The sequence below is a fragment of the Gymnoscopelus microlampas genome (genome assembly GCF_963454915.1).
Source record: "Gymnoscopelus microlampas genome assembly, chromosome: 9".
NCBI classification, from domain to species: domain Eukaryota; kingdom Metazoa; phylum Chordata; class Actinopteri; order Myctophiformes; family Myctophidae; genus Gymnoscopelus; species Gymnoscopelus microlampas.
The window spans coordinates 39,877,301-39,900,579 of NC_139946.1; the positions used below are offsets into that span (position 1 = coordinate 39,877,301).

Sequence of the window (23,279 nt, forward strand, 5' to 3'; positions counted from 1 at the left end):
CCTGTCTGATGACAGTCAAGAAGAGCTTCACCCTACACTGTATGATGACAGTAGAGGTCCTACAACGTTTCTGAAGACTGTGGTTCTCCTGTAAGGAAAATGGAAGCATCAGCAAACGCAGACCAGCCGATGGAGCCCCCTCATAAGGACGGAACGGAAGAGGAGGAGCTTCACCGCACTGGTCATCAACGGAATTCCACGGAGCAGATGTTTTCATTCATGAGAGAGGAGGCCCAGAAAGAAGAGAAAAGGATCAACCAACTGTACAAACAATGGAAGGTGCAGGCTCGCACAACAAGAGAACAGCTAAAGACAGACATTCCTAAGAGTCAACTTGCAGAGCTTTTTGACACAATTAAAAAGGCAAAGGCTGATGTCTTGAGCAGTTACATAGAAATACAAGATTACATCACTCCATCCAATGACACAAGACGGCGGATTGATGCTTGTGAGGCAGTGACAAAGGACATTGCGACGGTCATACATGAACGGATATTAGGAAATGATGGAGACTTCGACAGTCAAAAGGTAAAGGAATGCCTCCATAAGCTACTTGAGCCAGATTATGCTTGTTCTATCTACGGATCCACAGCCTCACATACAACACACAAGTCCAGCGGAGCATCAAGTAAACGGTCGTCAAGGTCTACAAACCCTATTGCAGCTAAGCGGGCAGAAGCAGCAGCTGAATTAGCACAGAAGGAGCAAGAGCTGGAAAGACTAGAGGCTCAGAAGGATGTAAGCATAGCACAGAAGGTTAGAAGCATAGCACAAATGGAGCAGGAGCTGGAAAGACTAAAGGCACTAAGGGATGTAAAAGTAGCAAGAGCCAGACTACAGGCCTATAATCAAGCAATGGCACAAGAGGACAGCATCCACTCTACCAACCCCAATGCTCAAGGACGGCAGCATAAAGCTGCACAAGATGTGTCTTCATCTCCCATTCAACAGCCTATTAATGTCTCTACAGCACCACAGCAACCGATTAATTCACCTCCCATTCAACAGCCTATCATGGCAGCATCCCCACCTCCAAAGGCAGATGTGTCCTACATTGCTCAAGCCACATTGGAAAAACGGAACCCTGAAGACAATGAAACGGACATGGCCAACGTCTTCCATGCAGAAGCAGCTGTAGAGAACAACGATCAAGGGTCTACTAAAGTAAGTGTTAAGCCATGTCTGTTCTGTCAAGACGGTAATCATATGATTCACAACTGCACTGCATTTGGCACAAAGTCATTAGAAGATAAACGACAATACATGAAGGAAAGGAAACTCTGCTACGGTTGCATGAAAGCAGGTCACAGTGCAAAAGACTGCCGTCACCGACACTCCTGTGACACCTGTCAAGGTAAACATCCAACATGCCTACATGATGACGACTACATAAAGAAAGCCAACGCTGCACCAGTCTCAAACCAAGGTAACACTAATGACATGGCTATTACTAAATCTCTCAATGTGGAGTCTGAAGGGCCGTCAGCAAATGCCTCCATTCAGAGTGACACTGTCTTTATCGACCAGGAGGTGAGCAAGGAGCTACAAGCTGAATCACGTCCTGTCAACCTGAAGATAACCACTATGCTTGGTAAGGATTTCATCATGCAGAGTGAAAGGGCTTCAGGTCTCGGAGTAAGAGGCTACGGCTGTTCAAGGGCACTAGCACCAAAACAAGCAATTATTGGAGGAGAAGAGGAACCCTATGCTGTTCACACAGCACTGGAATGGAGCATTGTGGGCCGTTCAGAGCCATACCAAGACTCGCCAAGTGTCAACACTATTTGTCACAGAGTCAACATTAAGGAACTTCCCCCAGTATCTCCAGCAGAGGTCATCGAGGAAGGTGATGAAGAGGAAGTGTGTGATGAAGGAAAAGGAGAGAAAGGCTATATACCTCAGCAAGGAGTAAATCACACCAAGGAGTCAGATCTCATCACTGCAACAGAACTAGAAGAAGCAGAAAATTGTCTAATCAAAGACCTGGAGGAAAACGTGGATCAAGAAGAGTTGAAACTGGTGAACAAAGGCATTCACCTGCCATCTCACACCCTATTATACACTCCTGATGCTTGTCTTGACAAAGAGGGTGTTCTTAAGCTGGGAGGACGGCTGTCCTCTCTTCCCAAACTCATCATGCACCCAGCAATCATCCCCAAAGGTCATCATAGTAGACGGCACCGGAGACTATTGGAGAAGCGAAGGATGGCTGATCTTCACCTCAACGAGTTGAGACTGGGAAAGGTTTCAAAAGCCACGACGGATAAAGATGGACTCATGAGGAGAGTCAGCCTTGGAGACAGAAATCTGGAAAAGAAAGTCGAGCATCGCTACAAGATGTCTGAAGTTGAGCAACCAGTCCAGAAACTGTCCTTTCTGCTAGATACGGGTTGACTGCCCTGTCGCTATAAAGCGTTTCCTTTCTTTTTTGTTTTTCATGCTTAAGTGTATACGTGATTAATGGCCTATGTCTTGCTTAAATGTTCCTTTGAGTGAGAAATCATTCGTGTTTTGCATTACTTAGGGTCCTGCAATTCACTCATGTTTTGGTGGGAGTGTAACGAACCACTTAAGCACTGCCCTGCATAAATTAGTGTCTTAAAATGTACTGTTATTTTCTATAAGAAAAGCCCACCAGATGCACCTCCTGGCCAGCAGGCGGCGCTATTGTCACCCTAAACATGCCAAACCTTTGGACTTTTAAAGATACTTTACTGTGGACTTTTTTGCCAAGTTGTATAGTTTATCACTTTATTTGGGTCCTTTTATTGTTTACATTGGACATATAATGTTTTATTGTATAATGTTTTATTGTTTATGCCTCAACTGACACCTTTATATTGTTTTGCTTGAAAGAATTGTATTTGAGTTCGTTTTTATTAGTCTGTTATAGTAAAGGCTTTTATTTTGAAATTGCCTGAAACAGGAAGGATGTCACTCCACTGTGTACTTTCAGCGCGTCTTTGCAAAGACGTCAGAATGAATGAAAACAACGTCGAAGGAGCATGTCCATGTTCCAACCACAAGGTTTATTTTGTTTAAGCACCTGGTATATACAAGGTATAGTTTGTTTTGCTGCATTGTTGTTTGCGTGTCTTGTTACTTTCTGTCCTTTGTGGATTCAGTCAACAAGTTAATAGACTATTTTGCACGTCACTCTACTGATCTATTTTCGACCCTTTGAGAAGCCTCAGTAACGTCAATATATAATTAATTATATGAATAAATATGGGTTTAAATCAGTAATTCATAATAACAGTGCGTGGACTAAAAGGGTATATTTCATGTTCAGTAAAAGGAGATACATTATAATGACTTACATTTCATTGTTGTGGTTTAATAAGATGAAAGCTATTTTCTTTGTGATTAAGATAATTGCAGTATTTACTATTTCATATGTTTTGCACTCTAAAGAGAGATTGTCATTTTGGTTTAAAAATAATTCTTGCTGAAGTAATTGTAACACAGGACATAATGTCAAATGTTTATTGATTCATCTGTGTCACTTAATTTTTTTATAGAGCATTTAGCTTTATTTCAGTATGGTTTATGATGTGTTTGTCACTAGTCATATTGATGTTTGTACTATTTTTCTGTGCTTTCCCACCTACATTTCTTACGGTGGTTCCAGGAATAAACTTTCTAAAATCATCAGTTTGAGATCCATCCTTATTAGCCGGGGTTGCTTACAACTACTACAAAAGTAGGGGGAAACACATTTGTGGTTGGTCTCACAAAACTACACATAAGTAAATTAATTATCATCTTACTATTAGTAAGATTAGCAAATTATATCAAAGAGCCACGTGGATGAATATGAATATGCACACGTTTCTGTAGATCCAAATCATATGGGTTAACAAGTAGGCCTACAAAGTATTAAACCCTTCCCTACTTTTGCAAGGAATTGCAACTTGATCCCATCCAAAATTAACTATCCCTTTAAAAGCCATTCTTTAGCCTATTTATTGTTGGTAAAGGTCAAAGTAAAGTAAATTCCAAGGGTAATCTCTGCTTACTTTTACAGTGTGATATGGAGAATGACTGAAGAAAAATGGAAGGTACTGTAGGAACTTGATCTGGGCCTGAAAACATGACGGTGCAAACATCTCACCGAGCCGCCAGCGTACAGTAGGTGAGTTAACCTCTTTCTGAGGCACACCTGGTACCAGCTTAAGTTGACGGACGCCGGAGTGGCACGAGTTTTTATAGTCACCAAAGCTAAAAAAGGTTCTGTCAATTATTGTATGTTAATATTATATTCTGCTATAACATTTTGAAGGTTTTACAACAGCCTACAGTATATGAGGATGACATATGAGCATTCCATCCAAATGTATACAGAGAAATATTTGGCATAACTTAGCGGCAGGAAACAAATGCAGTTGGCAGGAAATGCCTACGGTAGGCAACAGATTCATGTTGAACAGATAGGTCTGCAATAGACTAGATTATCAACAAACTAACACGTTGGGTCATAAAAGCGGATAATGCAATAAGAACATTGATAAACAGCAAAATGATGCTAAATGTCCTACATCAAAATTGTGAGGGGACACAAAATCAATAGGAGGGGGCATTGCTGTTTTCTTTTCAGCTCCCGGCTTATTTCATTGCATATAGGGGAGCTTTTTTTCCACATTTCAATTTGTTGATTGCACTTGTACTGATACTTATTTATGACACAATATTTTAGAGCGCTTTCATAATAGGAGAAATCAAAATGGAACCAATGTAGATGGAGGTATAGCTTGCTTTCTCTACTATCACAGTGTTGCTTAACAGACCAAAATGTAACAAAAATCAACCGACTGTGTTGGGTCAGCTGCTAGTAATATACGTTGCTAGCAGCAATCTTTTGTACAAACATAAACTGAATGTATCAGAACAGGATATCAGAGTTAGACTGGGACGCCAGGATGCCTCTGCAGACACTTGCATAATGTGATGAAAGAAGTGACTAATGGGTAATCTGAGAGGGTGGGTATCGCAGGGAGAGATTGTGTAAAGGTCTGTTTGTGTATGATTTTTAAAGGCCTCTGTGTGGGTGTGACTGTGGGGTGTGGGGGCATGGAAAGATTGTATAAAGCGGTGCGCGTGTGCGTGCGGTTATTGTTTTTTCACATTCAGTTGGCAAAACGTAGCTTGTAATAAGATGTAAAGTAACTTAGTTCGTACCCGGGAGATCAGGTAGTATGTTTATACCTGTACAGTATGTTATATTACATGTATCTAAGGTGCTCCCAATAATACTCAAGACTTACTGTATGTCACTTAATTTTTGCATACCAACAAGCCCATAATCATACGAACTGAAAACATTTAATGGATTATTTGTCAGCCCAGTTTCTTATTCATTTAACCAGCTTTGCACCATTTACTGAGTACCTCCGGCAATTTTTAAACACATTCCATCTCCTTTCATCATGTGGAAGTCACAGAAAAATTACCAGAAATATCAGGGTCAGACTGCTGTATCTAAACAACACTCGACATCTACTGTAGTTTTTCAGTCTTGGCTGTGATATCTTTGCTCTGTTTAATGATGCAGCAGCTACATTAAAATAGCAATGAAAGACAGTATATCCATGCAAAATCAAAAACAGTGCCTTGGAAATTCTCAAACTTTATCCAACTTCACATGATATAGTTTACTATAATATAAACTGTCCTAGACAAAGTTGAAATCTAATACAGCTTTTTAACCAGATGTGGTGCCCCAGACAAGACCCGGCCACAACAACTCTGCCAATCGGGCTCAGCCCTATTGCCACGGTAGGTCTGAGCGTCGGTTTGCCGAGTGGGAGACTGGGGTTCGATCCCAGCTCGGGTCTAAATCATTACATCTGGCGTAGTCGGCCGGACTAGGATGAGGTTCTCACGTGAGGGACATGAAAGTCGTGCGTCGTTGAGCGTATCGTGAGCGGCGTAGCGTATAATGTGGAGAGCGAGGAGGCGCTCCCAAAAACTGAGGTGGTAGATGTGGTGCCCCGGAAAAAAACCCGGCCACAACAACTCTGCCAATCGGGCTCAGCTCTATTGCCACGGTAGGTTGTGCGTCGGTTTGCCGAGTGGGAGACTGTGATACGATCCCAGCTCGGGTCTAAATCACCACACATCATAACAACATTCTATTTGTTATATGTCAAACATCGAGAACGTGTGACCCATTTAAGAGACAACTGTATAAGAAACAATGACCATAAATAGCTACAGAGTCATCATATCTTACAGTGTGTAACCCAGTGCAGGTGTACTGTACAGTATGTCTCATTTTGTACAAAAGCCGTGACAACGAATCCTTTGCTGTTGCAATTGTCTTTAATACTATTACTAAATCCTACCAATCATAGTCTTCACTGGTGTCAGTCATCACTGGCAATTACATTTACATAAGTTTACTTTTACATTATTTAGCTGTCTCTCTGTTATAGTGTTTTTATGGTCATTGAGATGAGTCTCAGTGTTCCAGTATGAAGGGTCCCTCCCTTCTCGTATCAGAACAATAAAGCTGTAACCGCACCAGAAAGTTTGTCACTTTGTCTTTCCGATGACATTGTGAAACTGCAGCCCTTCCTTCACATCTTGATGCGGCTCAGCTGCTCGCACATGATCGACAGGTACTGGGTCAACTTAACCAAGGCAATGATGACGAATCCACAAATCAAGGTGCTGGTGGGCCAGAAGAGGGAGTTGAAGACGGCGACCTGGCCATAGATCTGCGTCAGGATGGCGCTCTCCACGTGGCATCCGGGGTCCACGAAACACGGGACTATTTGTTGAGTCGTGAGACGTGCGGATATGTTCTGGACCATGGTGTGTGTGGCCGCGTAGTCCTTACGGCACTTTGGGATGAAGAAGCACTGTGGGAGGGGAACAAGAAAGGGAGAAAGTTGTGTACCGGTCCGTATATCAGTGGTTCTCAAACCTTTTCATGTCAAGGACAAGTGCCGCGCTATGAGCTTGTATATCTGCCATTTTTGAATAGCAAAAGTATAAAATATGGTTAAAGTGGTTAAAATGATTGTGACCACCGGGGGTCCCCGGACCTCACTTTGAGAACCAATGCCATATAGTATGGGCAGCACCATCTAGCTTTGTTGGTATATTCCATCCTGAACCTCGATTAATTTTTGATACAGTATGGCAATCTTTGAACACATTTGGAAAAGTAGACCTGCTCTAGAGTCCCCCCGGAGAATCATAAACTATATGGTGGAGAGTAAACTGAAGCCATTAGAAGGTAATGATGTGTAAATTAACAATTAAAATCCAATAAAACGGGCATTAACATTAACAAAAATAAGTTATCATTAGTCTCATCTACCCATTCAATGAGAAAAACATTGTTTATTAACACAGAGCGATGCCGTCTAGTCCCTTTTAGAGAGTATTTATAGATATTACATTCAGCCCTGTCTTTGTGATGAATTTGCCAGTGTGTCTGTCTGTCTGTGTGTCTTGTCTCTGGCTCATGGAAGGTACCGGCACTAGTCAATAGCAGGCTTTTCATTCGCCGGCACAAGCCAAGGCTCGAGACTGAAAATGCTAGCTCATCAAAGATGCATTGTAGTTGAGAATGTATGCATGTAATATATATTTTTCCGAAAATCTCTTAGTCACACCAACATTGTTTTTGTGAAGTCATGTTCTAATTAGAACCCCCTTGAGGGCCCCCTTGAAAACGAGATGCTACATCTCAAGAGGCTGCATGTGAAGGTTATAAAGATCGCTATGTCTATTTAGAGACAAGCCTACTGTAAACTGACCTATTGTCCAAACCTTGCATTAGATATAATGTCCTCTTGTGAAGGCTGCATCACGGCTGATTCATACCTTTTACTGACTGGTAGTGATACAAACATAATTCACACCAGGAAGTGGCAAAGTGGCAATCCCACTTTCCAGTTCACACAGAACAATGAAGTACTGTACAACTGTATGTCATTCACAATTACTTGTGGGTTCCTAATTTACATTAACAACATGACATCAGCATGTGACATCAGCATGCAACTTGTTTTTGTTCGCGGATGACTCGGCACTCTTGGTCTCGGACAAGAACAAAGCTCCAAGCTCGGAAAAATCTGCACATGGCTCGCTGATAACAAACTGTCATTACACCTGGGCAAAACTGAATCCATTCTTTTAGGGTCCAAAATTAACCTCAGTAAGGCCACAGACTTTACGGTCAGAGTGGGTAACACAATGTGATCTCATATCATAACAAGGAAAGAAGAGGTTACCTATCTGGGTTAACAATCTTCCCAGTGAAAAAAATGCAACAAAAGTCATCAAGAGAGTCAACCAAAGAACAAGATTTTTGGGCAGGATCTCCCCGTTGGTCAGTAGGAATGCACTGAGGACACTAGCTGGAACATTCATCCAAAGTCATTTTGAATATACATGCACCATGGTACTCTGGCACTTCAAAGTCATTAACCCATTAAGACCTGAGGCTGATTCTAAAAATGTTTTCTAAATCCTAACTATATACATAAAAAATATATACAAATATTTTGTTCCAGGGACCGCCCAGAAGCAAACATTTGAGTTACAAATGCTCGCTTTAAAAAAGTACATATTCAAAGAATGCACAAATGTTCATGATTTTTCAAAAATAGCAGATCTACAAGCTCATAGCGCGACACTCGAGCTTGTATATCTGTTATTTTTGAATAGTCAAAGAAATCTAAAATGACACAGATTCGTTCCCGGTCTAAATTAATAAGATAACTTCAGACCTCTCAAAACAACCTACTACTAGACCTCACACCTAGGACTCATCTAACCCCTGCTCATTATTTTAGGGTGGGATGGCTCAGGTACCCAAGGGACCAGTGCCCATGTACCTGTCAAACCACTTCGAAAGAGTTAGAGACACTCTAAAAAGTGACATCAAAGTGCCATCAAAAAGTGCGACTCCCTACCCTCCTTCAAAACCGCCATAAAAGAACACCTGTTCTTTTATGGCGACAGACAAGAGACAGACAAGTCTTCTAGCTTGCCACCAGAAATTATTGTTTGATTGATTGAATACTTTATTAACAGTTTGCAAAGACAAGCACAGGGAAGTACAGTTCAATACAAGGTCTGAGGATTTTAAACGCAAGAAAGCACTATGGCTTGTTTCCATTGGGGTCCTTTGTACATGTGCCCTCAAAATACTAACTTGTGCCCTCCAAATACTAAGTTGTGCCCCTGAAATACTATTCTTGTGCGCACAAGTTAGTTAATTCGGGGGCATGAGTTAGTATTTTGAGGGCACGGGTTAGTATTACGAGGGCACACGTTGCAAGTTAAATCACACAAAGCTCATTCCATTTACCAAGTCTAAAGACTGTACAGCTGAAACAGCTTGACACTGTTAGGTGCGCATGGTCACAATAATTGAGCTTGATGCGGACATGCCCAGGTAGACGTATAAATATGCTGAGGTCTGCTTTTTTAGTCTGTGCCGACCCCTACGTATATGCTTCATGAATGTCTGGACTGGCCTTTGGGCTATAAACATTGTAACATCATGTTTGTCCTAGTGATGACAACATGCCACACTACTTTTAGATGCGTTCACTCTTCAAAGCTTTTGTCTACATATAGCCAGTCTACTCTGGTTGCACCGTAATGATGTTATGATAATAACGCTTAATATGCTGTATCCCTTCCCCCCATAGCACATGCCTTTTCATACACGCACAGAACTCTAAACCATCACATGCCCTGGAGACTGACAGAAAGATGGAGGGACGTACAGTAGTCTACATCATGCCTCCTGGCAGAGATTTGCACTCAGACGAACCATTACAGTTTAAATCATAAACTAATCATGAACTGCCCTATATATGCACATAAGGATACAATGTGAAAAGTGCAGTACTCTTATTACACATTCCAAATCACTTCTGTATACCTCCATGCTGCTGTCTTGTGTTTCCTCGTTGTGCGACAGTCGGACCACCTTGCCTGAGGAGTTCAAGCTAACGTACACCTGAAGACAAGGGTAGCGGGAGCTCTTCCAGCACTCGGCACCACAGCTGTATGAGCAGTTCACATCCCACACGATGGTGGAATTCAGAACCGTACAGCTAGTCTCCTCTGTCCACACACTGGAGAGAAGATTTGGTCTGCTTACACTGCATGTTTTGTTCAGTGGCGTATAATGTTCTGTTTTTCGTACTACAGTATGTCATGATCAGTGCCATATGATTGTGCCCATATGGCATTTGATCTTGGGCATGTTATACATATAACTTGTATAAGTTAAGTATAAAACTCAGGCTTACCTGTCAGAGTATGACCGTAGTACGGTGATTCCCAGAACAAAGTACATCATGATGGAGATGAGCACCATGCTGAGACCTAGTAGTATGGCTCTGTCCTCTCCTGCCTTCAGAGCTGTCACAGTCTTCTTCTTGTCCAGCACCTCATACTCACGAATCTTCTGGTAGAACGACCTGAGAGAGTGTAGCACATCCCAGTGAGACATAGTCGGCTATTAGACTTCTTATAACTGTTCTAAAAGTGAAAGTTTTTTCAACGGCTATAGGCTTAGCCTGCCCTAGATGTTGATTAGCTGTTTTTTAAGCGTCTATGTATAGACCGTCTATATATAGCCGTTGAAATTATGTTGTTTTAACGTCTAGGCGTATTTTAGAAGTCTAATAGCCCGAAAAATGCTCAGTGGGATTGTACCACAGAACGTACATTGTGATTGGTTGAGAAGCCGTTGTGCCTGCGACTGCATCACGGCAGTGCTAAAAATGTCAAAGTATAGCACTCACTTTTGTCTATTCATTGCCTAATTAAAGGCACGTATTGGCATTCAGTACTTTAATATTTTGTTCTTCACATTCACTTTCTTCACATTGCATTTGCTTCTTATTCATTTCAAATGGGAACCACTTATAATGTTCGAGATCACAAAGTATGCACATAACACACTAGTTGCATTCATATCATATGACATATCGTTTTAAATTGTCACGGTCAAAGACCAACACTGTAATCAATACAGCATCAAGCCAGTGTCTTGGGATAACAAAAAAAGAAACCTGGAGACACTTGCGTATGTGCTGAAAGAAATGACGAATGAGTAATCTGAGAGGGTGGGTATGGCATTTTTTGTGTTTACACATCACCCTTAAAGAGGATATGTTTTTTAAAGAACACATTCATTCAAGGCAATATTGAGTCTAGGCCAGGGTATGTTCATAAATTGACACTCCAGGTGACAGAGTGCACTCTGTCACCAAAATGTCCTGCTCTTAAATTCAGATCATGTTCAGAATTCCTAATGGTTTATTCAGAGCATCGCCCTCTCAGAGTGCACTCTGGACATTCTGATTAAGAGTAGGTGCAAAAGACCATGATTCAACTTGATATGATTATTAGCATGGATACAACTGACAATCCCTTGATCCATGCAGCAGTATTTTTTGTGTCAGTCCACATAGTTTTTTTGACGAATAGGAATTGGTCTTATGAACTGGGCTTTACGCACTGACTAACACTTCTCATAGGATCAGTGCCAGATGTATTGACTGCATTTGTTATTTCCTCCCAAGATAATTTAAATATTTTTTGTTTTTTGTTTTTGTTTGTGGTACCATAGATTTATTTGACAATTTGAACCTCCCTCAGAAGGGCATCAGTTTGCTCTTGGGAGAAATTACGTTTCCAAGGCTTTTCTTCCATGACACTATAAAAAGTACCAGTATGCCCTTGGACTGAGCAGAGTGAACTGCTCTGATGAAAAGTGATCATTTGATTGCTACTTACACCCAACCAGACTAAAGTGGTTTGAATCAACTGACATTGCCATCCAGTCCCCTGTGCTGATGGGGCGAATAAATAAATAAATAAATACATCTGCAGAAAGATGTTTAGGTATATTGTCTCCAAGTGAAAATTGTGGCCAATAGGGTCACCAAAATCAGTAGGGTCCATCCTCTGGGGAGCATGAAGGTATACATTACAACACACATCATTGCAACCCAACCAGTAGTTTTCCAAATATCTTGTTTGGGACCAAAGTGGCCTGACCACTGCAGCTACTGTAGCAGGGCTAAAAACATTTAAGAATGTGGAATCTATTTTCCTCATGCTTTTTAGAACTGGTGGTATACCACTATGAATGCATCCAAGGGAGACAATTATAATGTGTAGTACTGTTGTATTACTTTACATTCACATCCCCGGACGTCGTTCAGCACTGGAGACTAGACGCATACGTGTCATATAAATTATTATGTTTATACAGTGGCTGCCTAAATTATTTGTCTGATCTGTCCCCAACTGGCCCCCAAATAGCCCTCATGACCACCACACTGTTCCTGCACTGTCAGGTTTAAGGTATGTCTGACGAGGACACACTGTGATTGGCCAGTCTTCGCTTTGACTGGCAGTTCTGCCTTTGTGCCTTGGCAACTGCCAGGATGAAACTCATTGTCTCCCCTATACAGTACATAGTAATACAGTCAAGCCCCTAGGGACCCCCCTGAGTCTATACATTTATGGAAGGATGATTGTTATTGCTTAAACATGTAACTTTATAATTTTGTGGGACATAATATGCTATATAGTTGTTAAAAGGTTACAGTGCTGCTTTAAATACTAAAATCAAATTTGCAGAGGAAGGGGCAAAATAGTATACAGTAATGTGTACAACAGGAGGATTTGGAAACAGGAGCTGAAGCACAGTCAAGTTTGTAAATAACTAATTGTAAATAACCAATTCCTAATATTGTAATGTAAATGCAAGCTTAAGTTGGTTGTAAAGTAAGAAAATACACAGTACCTCCCACTTCCTCCCTGTGATGATTTACTTCCTGACCATAGGAACATCCTCTCAGAGGATTGTGGGTATTGTAGTCCACCGCTGCTGCCAGAAGTGCTCACACTGGGCTGATATTGTAGTCCACCGCTGCTGCCAGAAGTGCTCACACTGGGCTGATATCGTAGTCCACCGTTGCTGCTAGAAGGGCTCACACTGGGCTGAGGAAACCACCTGCCAAGAACATACACTCTTAAGTGTTCATAGACTGTTTGGGTCGCAAGGCAAATTTCAGTGCAAACTGACAATAAATTATTATCGTATCGTATTATCGTATCGTAGACTCAGACCTTTACTGATTCTGGGGAAATGCAATCGCCAGAGGCTGCACAGCAATTAAAGGTAGGGTAAGTGATTTGCGTTGGTTAAAATAATTGTTAAATAGCTCTATATTCTGATAGTACTCATTGCTATAGAGTGTTTGTTCAGTATTTGGAGTCTCCTTGTCTCTCCACCTCTTTATTAAACAGAAAATGCATTTTCGTTTCAGTTTCAGTTTCATTTCCAATTTTATCCAACCAGGATAGAGAACTCAATCAGGATACAGATTAAACAAGTGAAATTGGAAGTGATGACACTAAGAAATGAGCAGACAAAATTGGAACTGGAACACTATACAAATTAAGCTTAAAAATTGGTACTTTCTTTCTGATTGGCTGAGATTTTGGCACCTACCGGAAAATGTATTTTCTGTTTATTAAAGAGCTGGAGAGACAGGGAGACATCTGTTACTGAAAGAACACTCTATAGCAATGATTACTATCAGAATATAGTATTTTAACCTTTTAACAAAATACTTTTTGTTTTAACCAAAAAATATCACTTACCCTACCTTTAAGTTACAGAGTAGGAAACAGCTACTGTAAGATACAGTAATAATATCACAAAAAAACAGCATCAATACTTAAGCAACAGTATACCGTAGTATACCCCTGTACAATAGCCTGCACTATGCAGAACAACAAACACAAAGTCAGTGTCATTACAGTATCCTGTGAGTCAAGTCACCAGATGTCCTTCCTCCCAAGAGCATACTGTACAAGCTTTACCAGAAGTAATACATTTTTTATTTAATTTGTGTGTGTTTTGATGTTTGATGATTTAAACAAAAAGTTATCTCAGAGCGGTCCTCTTGAATCCTTAAACACTCTGGATTTTAGAATAGATTAGTCCTCTTCTGTTCCAGTCCTCAACTCTGTATTGTGTGGGCTTACAAACAAATCGTGCCCTTAATTGTCAGTCATGCTTCTCTCCTCCTCCCATCTTCCTAGCTAGTGTACATTCCACCATTTAAAAACAAGAATGAGCCAGCCTAGTGCTGTTGGCTGTTTAGAATTAGTAACGAAACAAACAACAACCTCTGGTATAAATGTTAACATTTAAATGTAAATGGCCATGGAAAATACTAGTTTCTGGTTGGCCATCCATTAATACTGGATATCCGGACACCCTGCCAACAGTTTAATCACCCTTCTAAATCAAAGTATATGCATCCTACTATAATTCTAGTAACCTCTGTCCGTCCGTTTGTTGTGGTGAGTGAGTGAGTAGGTGAAGCTACCCAGTTCTCCTCAGTGGCTGGACCAATTGCTCTGATTTTGCACACAGCCATCGACCATTACCATCTGAACTTAACTGTGAAGCCCGTTTTTCAATTTCATCAAATCTCAGCTTCTTATTAGCGCTTTTGTGTCAAAGAATGTCGCCATGGTTACGGGGCTGCCCAGCTATGGGACGAACTGCCTCCCGGGTTGCCAGATCATGTGCGCATATCCCCCCACGGATGCGTCGACCGGGTATGGTCTAGTTATTGTAATATTGATATAAAGTATTGATATATTAACCTGCATGGAAACATAACAGCGATAAACACACTGTAGAAGCTGTTTGCTGTTTTTCCTTAAGTAAGAGGCCATTGTATGCTTTGTGGAGTTCTTCACCTCGGCCTCATCCAGCATTGTCATATAGTAGGACACCTCAGTGTACATTACTGCTTAAAATGTTGGCTAAACAGCTTGAAAGCTGTTGAGGAGAATTTGGGGCAACTCTGAACAGGGGAGCAGCAGCCCTATTTAAAGGCCAACTAGGTAGCTTTTCTAATCTGTGTGTGTGTACAGGCACACTCCCCCCTCCCCTCTCTGACAGACTTCAAAGAGCACTAACGAGAACATAACAAGTTTGTCACTTTTATGGCCCAATAAATAAACTCGGTGCACAACCCCTTTGAACTTCAAAGTTCTGAATAGTTCAATTAAGAGCTCTGGCCGAGCTCCCCCCCATAGACAGAGGCGTCCCTGCAAGCGATGAATGTCAGCATAGACAGTGGAACAAAACCAAAATACAACCAGAGGGATGTGTCTTTCTGCAGGAAAACCCACCAGCATGTTTAATTTAGGTTCAAAGTTACCTAGTTAGCCTTTAAAGTCAGTTTAAAGTTTAAAGTGCTACAGAGTGTTTGTTCGGTCCCAGGGGTCTCTCCAGCTCTTTAGTAAACAAAATATACTGTATATACATTTTCAGGTAGGTGACAACACTTAAGCTAATCAGGAGAGAGCACTGAAAATGCATTTTCTATTTAATTAAGAGCTGGAGAGACATGGGAGACTCCTTTTACTGAACAAACACTTTATAGCAATGAGTACTATCACACTATAGAGCTATTTAACACTTATCTTAACAAAAGTAAATCACTTACCCTACCTTTTAATTAACATTAGCATCACTTCTAAAGAGCGTTTAATGTATACTGGTCTTGTTTGTTTACCTTGTGATATTCTGCTTTGTATTTTAGTTTTTTGTTATTTTGAGGGGAAAATGTGGCAATTTGAAAGGGAACATTTCTTTGTCACAAAACATTTGTTTTGAAACATACAATACAAAAAAGTTGATAAAAATGACCTCAATTAGTTATAACAGCACACTGTACTGCACCAGTACTAAACAAACATCTAACTATCTGCATACGTGAGTGCAGATGTATGTAAACATACTGTTTACTTGACATTGTTTTTAACTGACCATTAGTGAGCTTTGTCCTGGGTTTACCATTACAGATTGTAAATTATTATCATACACAGAAAAGAAAAGCTCTACAAGCTCACAACTCGTCACAGCGCGACACATTGTGAGCTTGTACAGTAGGAAAACTGGCAGAAAAAGACTCGCTCTCTGCATAAACTATTAAGGAAGACTCCTTAGACAGAGACTAAGAAGATAGTATTTATTTTATTTTAACATGCTCATAAAGTGCTCTGTGCTCAAAGTGAAGGTTGCAAAAAAAAGTGGCAAAAGTTTTGGTCCTAGTAGCTTTAGTTTATGGGTCCCATAACCCTGTGGTTCGGGACCCCCAGGGGGGTCCCCACATGATTTTGGGGGGGGGTCCCCAGATGACAGTGAAGTGACAGTTTAAGTAACTATTTTAATACCTAAAAAGAGTAATCAACAAACTAAAAAAGCTTGTAGATCTGCTATTTTCTCAATATTTATCTGTGGAACTGAGTCAAACAAAAACAAAATCCTAACATTACAAGTGCTTGTCAGGGTGTGGGTACCCAGTTAAAATATGATTATTTTGGGGGGTCACTGCCTGAAAAGATTGAGAACCACTGCCTACAGCTAAACTGTGTTAGTGTGTTAGTCCCAATATTTTTCCTTTTGGCTGTATAACTTAATCACCATAATCTGCCAGAAGCCATACATTTCCTTGTTGGTGACTACAGTTTTATCTTAAATAAAACGACAATCTCATCTTGTTTGTTATTTTAATGACATAAATGATGTCATTACCCTCTGGTGTTGATGTCATTAGACAAATGATTGCACGCTAGATTAGCTGCGTAATTGTCCATTAAATAGGAGAGGTTGGGGGATCACACGACACTAATGAACATAACAATTGTAATTACTCCATGGGCACTGTTGATGCAACCTTGATAATTGGAACCCCCAACATGTTGTGAGCATCTGACAATGTCCCCCTTTTCCAGCATATGCACACTTTAATATTTTAGTAGCATAGTAAAGGTTCTGATTTCATCATACTGTAGATTATGTTTATCTATGTATTTAAAGTCTGTTTAAGAGAGCTTACTGATAATAATTCAAATTATAAATTAAACAGACTTTCATTTTGGATTAATTTGGGAGTTGCTGCAGAAATTGTATTTCTATGTGTGCATGTATTTTCTTTTTTTTTGCTTCATAATCATACCCCTTTTTCTCTCCAATAGGCTCTATGCACAGCAGCCATATTGGAAAGAAATTGGCCCTCTTCTTACTTCCTTCACAGGTGTTACCAATGATACTAATGAAGGCTACTGTATGTTCAATTCTGGTCAAACAGAGTCATGGTGCTGATATTGTGCATTTAGGCTCACTGGGAACAGGGTCCAGGGACCCTCATGGTTCCTTGAGGGGGTTCCAAATGGCCCCTTACGGGTGTTCAACTCTGAGAGTGTACAAATGGAACCAAATGAACCCGTAAGGGTCCATTTGGTCCATTTGTACGCTCACAGAGTTATGGTGGTTTTTGAAACCACAGTGGTTTGAGAACCACTGTGCTATACACTAAATGGAACAGAGCCTTCATTAGAATCAAGTAACACCTGTGAAGGAAGTAAAGAAGAGGCCCAATTTCTTTCCAATATGGCTGCTGTGCATAGAGCCTATTTAGTCGATATGCCAATTATTTCCTCCACACGGCTGTTGTGCCCTACTGGCTCACCTGCCAGTGAGGAGCCCACACCGGGAGGACGTAGACTATAGCCTCCGTCCTACTCCTCCCGTCCAACACTCCTCGCTAACAGGTGCCGTCCCAGCCTGTTGGAACTTGGATTACGTGCCGTAACAAATACCACCCCTCCACGCCCGGCATCCCTCCTCCGGAAACCAATTGTGTTTCGTATAGACGCTCGACAAAGCCGGATGCACCCTGGTTGATTTGAACCTCCAACCTGTGCGGTGATGGACAGGTACTTTACCACTGCGCCACCCGGGTTGTCCCACATGTGCATGTCTTAAAAAAAATTGTCAATTCTGGTTTGAGGCGTCACTGCTTTGCTTAATAGGTAGATGTCCATGTTTACCTGACTGCTCATGATGTTAATATACTGTATATCCCATTGCCTGACATTAGTTACCAAGGACAACCATGGATGCCTTGGGAGAGTATTTGTTTTTATTACTTGTAGCCTATATATTATATACCCATAGCCTTAGACGAGGAGAAAATAGCCTTTGTTCAAATACAGCTGCCATGCCAGCCATGTTTGACATGCTGGGTTCACAGTGAGGTCACGTGGTGACAGTTCAGCATGTGGCAGTTTTTCTTGCACTGATTATTCAGCTACTGACTCATCAGCCCTTGGGCTTATCCGTTACCAACCCAAGGGGTTATCAGATATCACCCTCTCTGTCCTTTAATCACTCCCCATACCCAGGGAAAATAAAGGCTAATTATCATAGCCTGTGATGTCTACTGTCGGTCTGACCTAATTACAGTATAATTGGTCGGTACTTGAAGGGAAGATGTGGTCAAATATATAGTATCTTGCCTCATCAGACACACTACATTACAATATAGGATGTGCTTATGAGCACATGGCTCACAATGCAGACTCGCAGAGTTAAATAACACTCAGGATTTAGCAGTGTACCTTCAATGAAGAATGCCAGCACTGCTAGCAAGCCACTATAAATACGAAAACATAAATGTATACAGTATGTGGACTGTCCTACTGTCCTACAATATAAAAGGTGCATGCCAGCAGTGGAAAGATGAGCAATTATGGTTCAGAATGTGGAATTATTGTTCCTGTAGTCAAATATCCAGCTGCCATGAAATTGATGAAATTAAGTTTTTTACCATTCCAGATTTTTTATTCTCAATATTACTACATTTAATATGTTCAAATACTTGATTAGGTTATTTGTGGGTTTTAAGCATATACTTATTCTGCAATAAGATGACTTGTTTTAAAACATTTATTTCAAATCAATCACATTCCTTTTAAAATGAGGCTTTTGTTTTGCATCACACGACTACAGTATTTGTTACACTGCTGTACACCTGTCACCTTCCTATAACATGAAGCACGCAAAATATGTTTATTTACTATATTTATTATTATATTTTGGTAAGATAAAAGGTCAAATTAGTGGTTTGCTTTACAATGCAACAATAGGCACAGCAGTTCTCATCATCCAACCAAAGGGTAATTATAATTATGTTTTAATGAGCGTGTTTTCAGCTCTATTACTCTGATGATTACATATCTCATAATAAATACATTGTGGTCATGAATTGGTGAGATGTACGACCCCAGACCCCCAACAGCCCCATGGGACTCATCTTGTTCCGTTTAACTGGCCCAGCTTTTCCCAACATCTAGTCGTTAACTTTTAGTATTGAATTAGGCTCTCTTAATTTGGATCCATTTAGAGTGTCATTTTAACATTTAAATGTTGATGTGAACATGTTGACTGTGTGTCTATTGACCTCCATTCAAAAGCAATACTGCAAAATGTCAGGCCAAAAGGTCTACAGGTAAAGGAAAATTATCAGAAGGAATATATTAATGATAAATAAACAATCTTCCAAAAAGATGTGACAGGGAATGAAGTGGCAAGACCCCTATAAGGGAATCATATGGAAACAGAGCCCAGAGCATCAACATAGCAGAGCAGCAGCAGCCAACACAATGAGCAGTAAGCAGGGAGGTTTAAATAGCCAATCAGATGATGTGTGCATGTGACTGAGTTGGCACTATGAGTTGTCTGCCTGAACTGTAGCTCCGCAGGCTTCGTATCATCATATACAGTGATAACCATTGTGGACGTGCAGCACCGTGCATCTGTCCTGGGTTCAACTTCAATTTGGTGTGAGTCCATGCCTCTGCTATTGATATCCCCCTCTGTTCATTCATTTGTATAGCCAGTGGGGATACGTTTTATCCCTGCTTCTGGTCAAACTGAATTCAATCTGGGAACCCATTCGGTTAAAAATAAAAGCAACAAATCTAATCTTCCACTTTGTATTTGCCTCCAGGGGCACCACCAAATTGTTTTGTGTAAAACAGGAACTTGGTTTGGCTCCTCCCCTTTCTGAGCCCACTTCTTCCTGGGTGCTTCTGTGTTTATTCCTACTAACAAGAACATTACATGTTTATGGCAGTGGTGCTGACTCTGCTGTTGTCTTGAGAGATTAGACTGAATTAAATACATGCATTTAGTTTTGGGAAACTGATATTTATATTTGATAATATCAGAATTGAAGAATATGATAAAAAATGTATGTTAACTATTAAGCCTGGCATCCCTATTTTGGTCAAATCTTCAAAATGCGTAAACATAATTTTTTTTCTTCTAAAATAGCAAAAATAGCCGCTCGCATCGATTTACAAGCTCACAGCGTGATCGGCTATTTTCGCTATTGGTCATACAACAAAGTATATACGGTGGTTAAGAATGTATTTTACAAGTCAAACCCTGCATCTATCCATCTTATTCTGCATCACTGTAATGAATAACTATTAATGCACAATAATACTGTATGATAACACTCACTGATGCTAACACTCATTGTTGGTCAACACATCCTACTGTAAATCCTCATACACAAGCCATAAGCTTATTGAGAGGCTTATTTATTCCCCCCTCAGGCTATAAATGTCTGTTTTGCTAAACTGGTGGTGGATGACATAAAAGATGCACGAACTATCCCAGCTGGCCGTTGAGGTGAACACACGTGTCACCACTGAGCACGACTAGCATGCCTCAGGATGGTTTACAGCCCAAACTGAACCGGGCACTTTCAGCAGCCATCAATAAGGGTCCTACTTTAAATCCAGAGGGCAGGACAAATGTTTTGGTGACCACAAAACGGGGTGTGTGTTTGTGAGCATCTGTGTGTTGATGGTTTTGTGCGTGCGTACGTGCGCGTGTGTGTGTGAATACCTAAGCACACGTCTACATGGTTGTATGCTTGCATGTGTGTGTCTCACATACTACATTTGCTGGAGGTGTAAAATCTTTGTAACGGAAGAACAAAGGTGTGGTGGCATGCAGAGACGACATGTTATATGGACATATATACATACTGTATGCACTCTTCCTACACATGCACTCAGACATCACACAACGACGTATATAAACATACCAGACATTCCTTTACAGTTTAAGACCTTCTGGTTCGATGGAAAACATGCTCACACTTCAAAGTTGACCTGGTGAAGGTCAGTCAACTGTATGACAAACGTGGCAGACATTAAACTACTGTTATCTAGCCGCTACAGTAGCGCCTCTCCAATAGCTCCCGTTACTATATCCCCTATCATTGACAGCTCAAATAATTTTATGTGGGATATATCCAGTACATCTCTGAAAAATGTGGTAGGGGCAGTTTACAGGCTTTATGAGAGATTAGAATCTCTTAAACATACATTTCATGACTGTGGCTCAATGCAGGAGACATTCTGGTTCAGCTTTCAGTTAACGCTGTTAGCGTTTTTCTCACACTTATTCTGTTGGATAAAAACCTTGTAGATCACATGCCTTTTTTAACCAAAAGGCTGAATGGGTAGCAGAACCATCCTATGCATTATCCTAAACCTGTTGCTAGAGAAATCTTTGGTGGGTGTATAGGGGAGTTTGGAGGCGCCTGAGCACAATTTGAAGGGTATCATTTTGCGTTGCTGGGGGAAGAAGGGCGTGTGGTTGAAGGGCAGGTGCTGATACTATTTGTGTGTATTTAAGTAGCAGTTGGAAGAGGCAGCTAAGGAAGCCACGAAATATATCCATCATCTGGGCATGTTTGCGTGTTCTCGGCTTGAGTTGCTTGTCTTTGTGCACGTGTGTTCTTAAGAAACCTCTTGAGAGTCAAATATAAGCACAGTGTTCTTCACCCTGTAATGATTAATATGCACACACTTTTGTTATGTTCTTTTCTGCTCTGTTGACGGCTTGATAACAGGCATGAGTCAGCTATCTCCTGAATCCACGACGACAGCATGTTTGTCAATGAGAGAGAAAGTTGCCTTTTTAGAAAAACAAAACAAGACTTTATACCGTGGAACATCCAGCAACATCTGCTGGAAGAAATGCTTGATTATAGACCCTGTGTGGTGTGTGGAGGTTGGAAGAGTCTGTGTATGGAAGCATGATTAAGGGAGGATGGTTTTTTGGAGAAGAAGGTAACATTTATCTTGGTAGTCGTGTATCGTAGAATGGTGTACACTCACACACATCTTAACTTAGGACTGTTTATAAAGTGCATTACGACATGCACACACATAGAGAAAGCTCTCTCCTCCATTACAGTTCATAGAATGTTAGTTATCTTCCTGTCTAGGGTTAGTGTCTCCATTCTCCAGTGAGTCAATGTGATTGTGACTGTTTTTGTTGTTGTTTTGTTTTAAATATATTTTTGGGGCTTTTCTGCTTTTATTTGGATAGCACAGTATAGAGTGACAGGAAACAGGGAGAGAGCCAAGGAGTGACACGCAGCAAAGGTCACAGGCTCAGGAATCAAACTTGCTGTCAGGCTGCATTAGAGCCTGTACTGTATGTGGTATGTGCCTTAACCACTAGGCCATCTGATTGGGACTGTTTTTGACCATCTGCTGATTTACCATTATTAAAAAGTCTTTAAAACGGAAAGCCAGAAATGTTGTCCTCCAAAGGTGGAGCTATAGAGCACTGTTTCTCAACATATATTATAAAAATATATTCTATTTTTGATATTTATGAATTACAAAATTAAAGTGAAAGTGGTTCATTATTTTATAAATATTGAACCAATGAAATGTATTAACAATAGCTCGTGACTAAATAATAACTACATTGGATCCATTGGAACACAGGTTCCTTTATCCATTTCCTGCAAAATAACAGGTTTTCACCCGTCAGCGTCAATATATTAATTCAATATATTATGTAACTGGCCAACTGGCCTGAGGGTGGTGCTACAGGAAAGGCCAGGGGGTCAGTAAAATCAGCAGGATTCATGCTCCAGCGAGTATGAACTTACTCAGCAATTTTCATGGCTATTCGATTTTGAGATATCATTTGTGCAATTGCAAAAGTGCTACCTTAAGGGGCCACTTTTTCCCATGGCTTTCCTTTCTTGTGGTGTTTCCCATGGATACATTTGGGTCTTACAGTATATTGTTTTCTATTTACTTATTTCATGTTGCTCTTGGGACAAATTGGGGCAAATTTGTCATAAACGCAATATCCATTTCCACTGTTAATCCTTCTGTAAATTCATGAAACCTCTGTGTGCATGAGTATCTGTCCTTCATGCATCTCGAGAATCGACTTCAAACTGACCGATCGACTTCAAACTGTACTCGCGTTGGGGCGCTCGGGTGGCGCAGTGGTAAAGTCCCTCCCCACCACTCCCCATCGGCTTTGTCGGGCGTCTTGTGTTCAGGAGAGGGGAGCCGGATGG

General features: G+C 40.8%; 2 protein-coding genes across 2 annotated transcripts in view; one reads left to right on the top strand and one right to left on the bottom strand.

The window, feature by feature from the left end:
- LOC311051531 (uncharacterized protein) overlaps nt 1-2,394 on the top strand; it is a gene marked incomplete at its 3' end in the record, with an annotated part of 3,149 nt that extends 755 nt beyond the window's left edge. The window contains exon 2 of the mRNA XM_084066108.1: nt 1-2,394. This exon is cut by the window's left edge and continues 131 nt beyond it. Within this exon, the coding sequence (XP_083922234.1) occupies nt 100-2,394 (2,295 nt within the window). The 5' untranslated portion in view covers nt 1-99.
- Nucleotides 2,395-6,355: 3,961 nt separating this feature from the next.
- Nucleotides 6,356-12,904, bottom strand: s100p (S100 calcium binding protein P). Its single transcript, XM_084067123.1, has 4 exons — nt 12,797-12,904; nt 10,284-10,454; nt 9,911-10,106; nt 6,356-6,863 (listed from the first exon to the last, which is right to left on the bottom strand). The coding sequence occupies exons 1-4, from the start codon at nt 12,841-12,843 to the stop codon at nt 6,579-6,581; spliced, it is 699 nt and encodes a 232-aa protein (XP_083923249.1). The 5' UTR covers nt 12,844-12,904; the 3' UTR covers nt 6,356-6,578.
- Between the last annotated feature and the right edge of the window lie 10,375 nt (nt 12,905-23,279).

Coding starts and splice junctions, on each gene's coding strand:
- s100p (XM_084067123.1), bottom strand. CDS start 12,843: ATGTTCCTATGGTCAGGAAGTAAATCATCACAGGGAGGAAGTGGGAG. Junction 10,455..12,796: donor TCACAGGGAGGAAGTGGGAG/GTACTGTGTATT, acceptor ACACTCTCTCAG/GTCGTTCTACCAGAAGATTC. Junction 6,864..9,910: donor CACAAGACAGCAGCATGGAG/GTATACAGAAGT, acceptor CCCCTCCCACAG/TGCTTCTTCATCCCAAAGTG.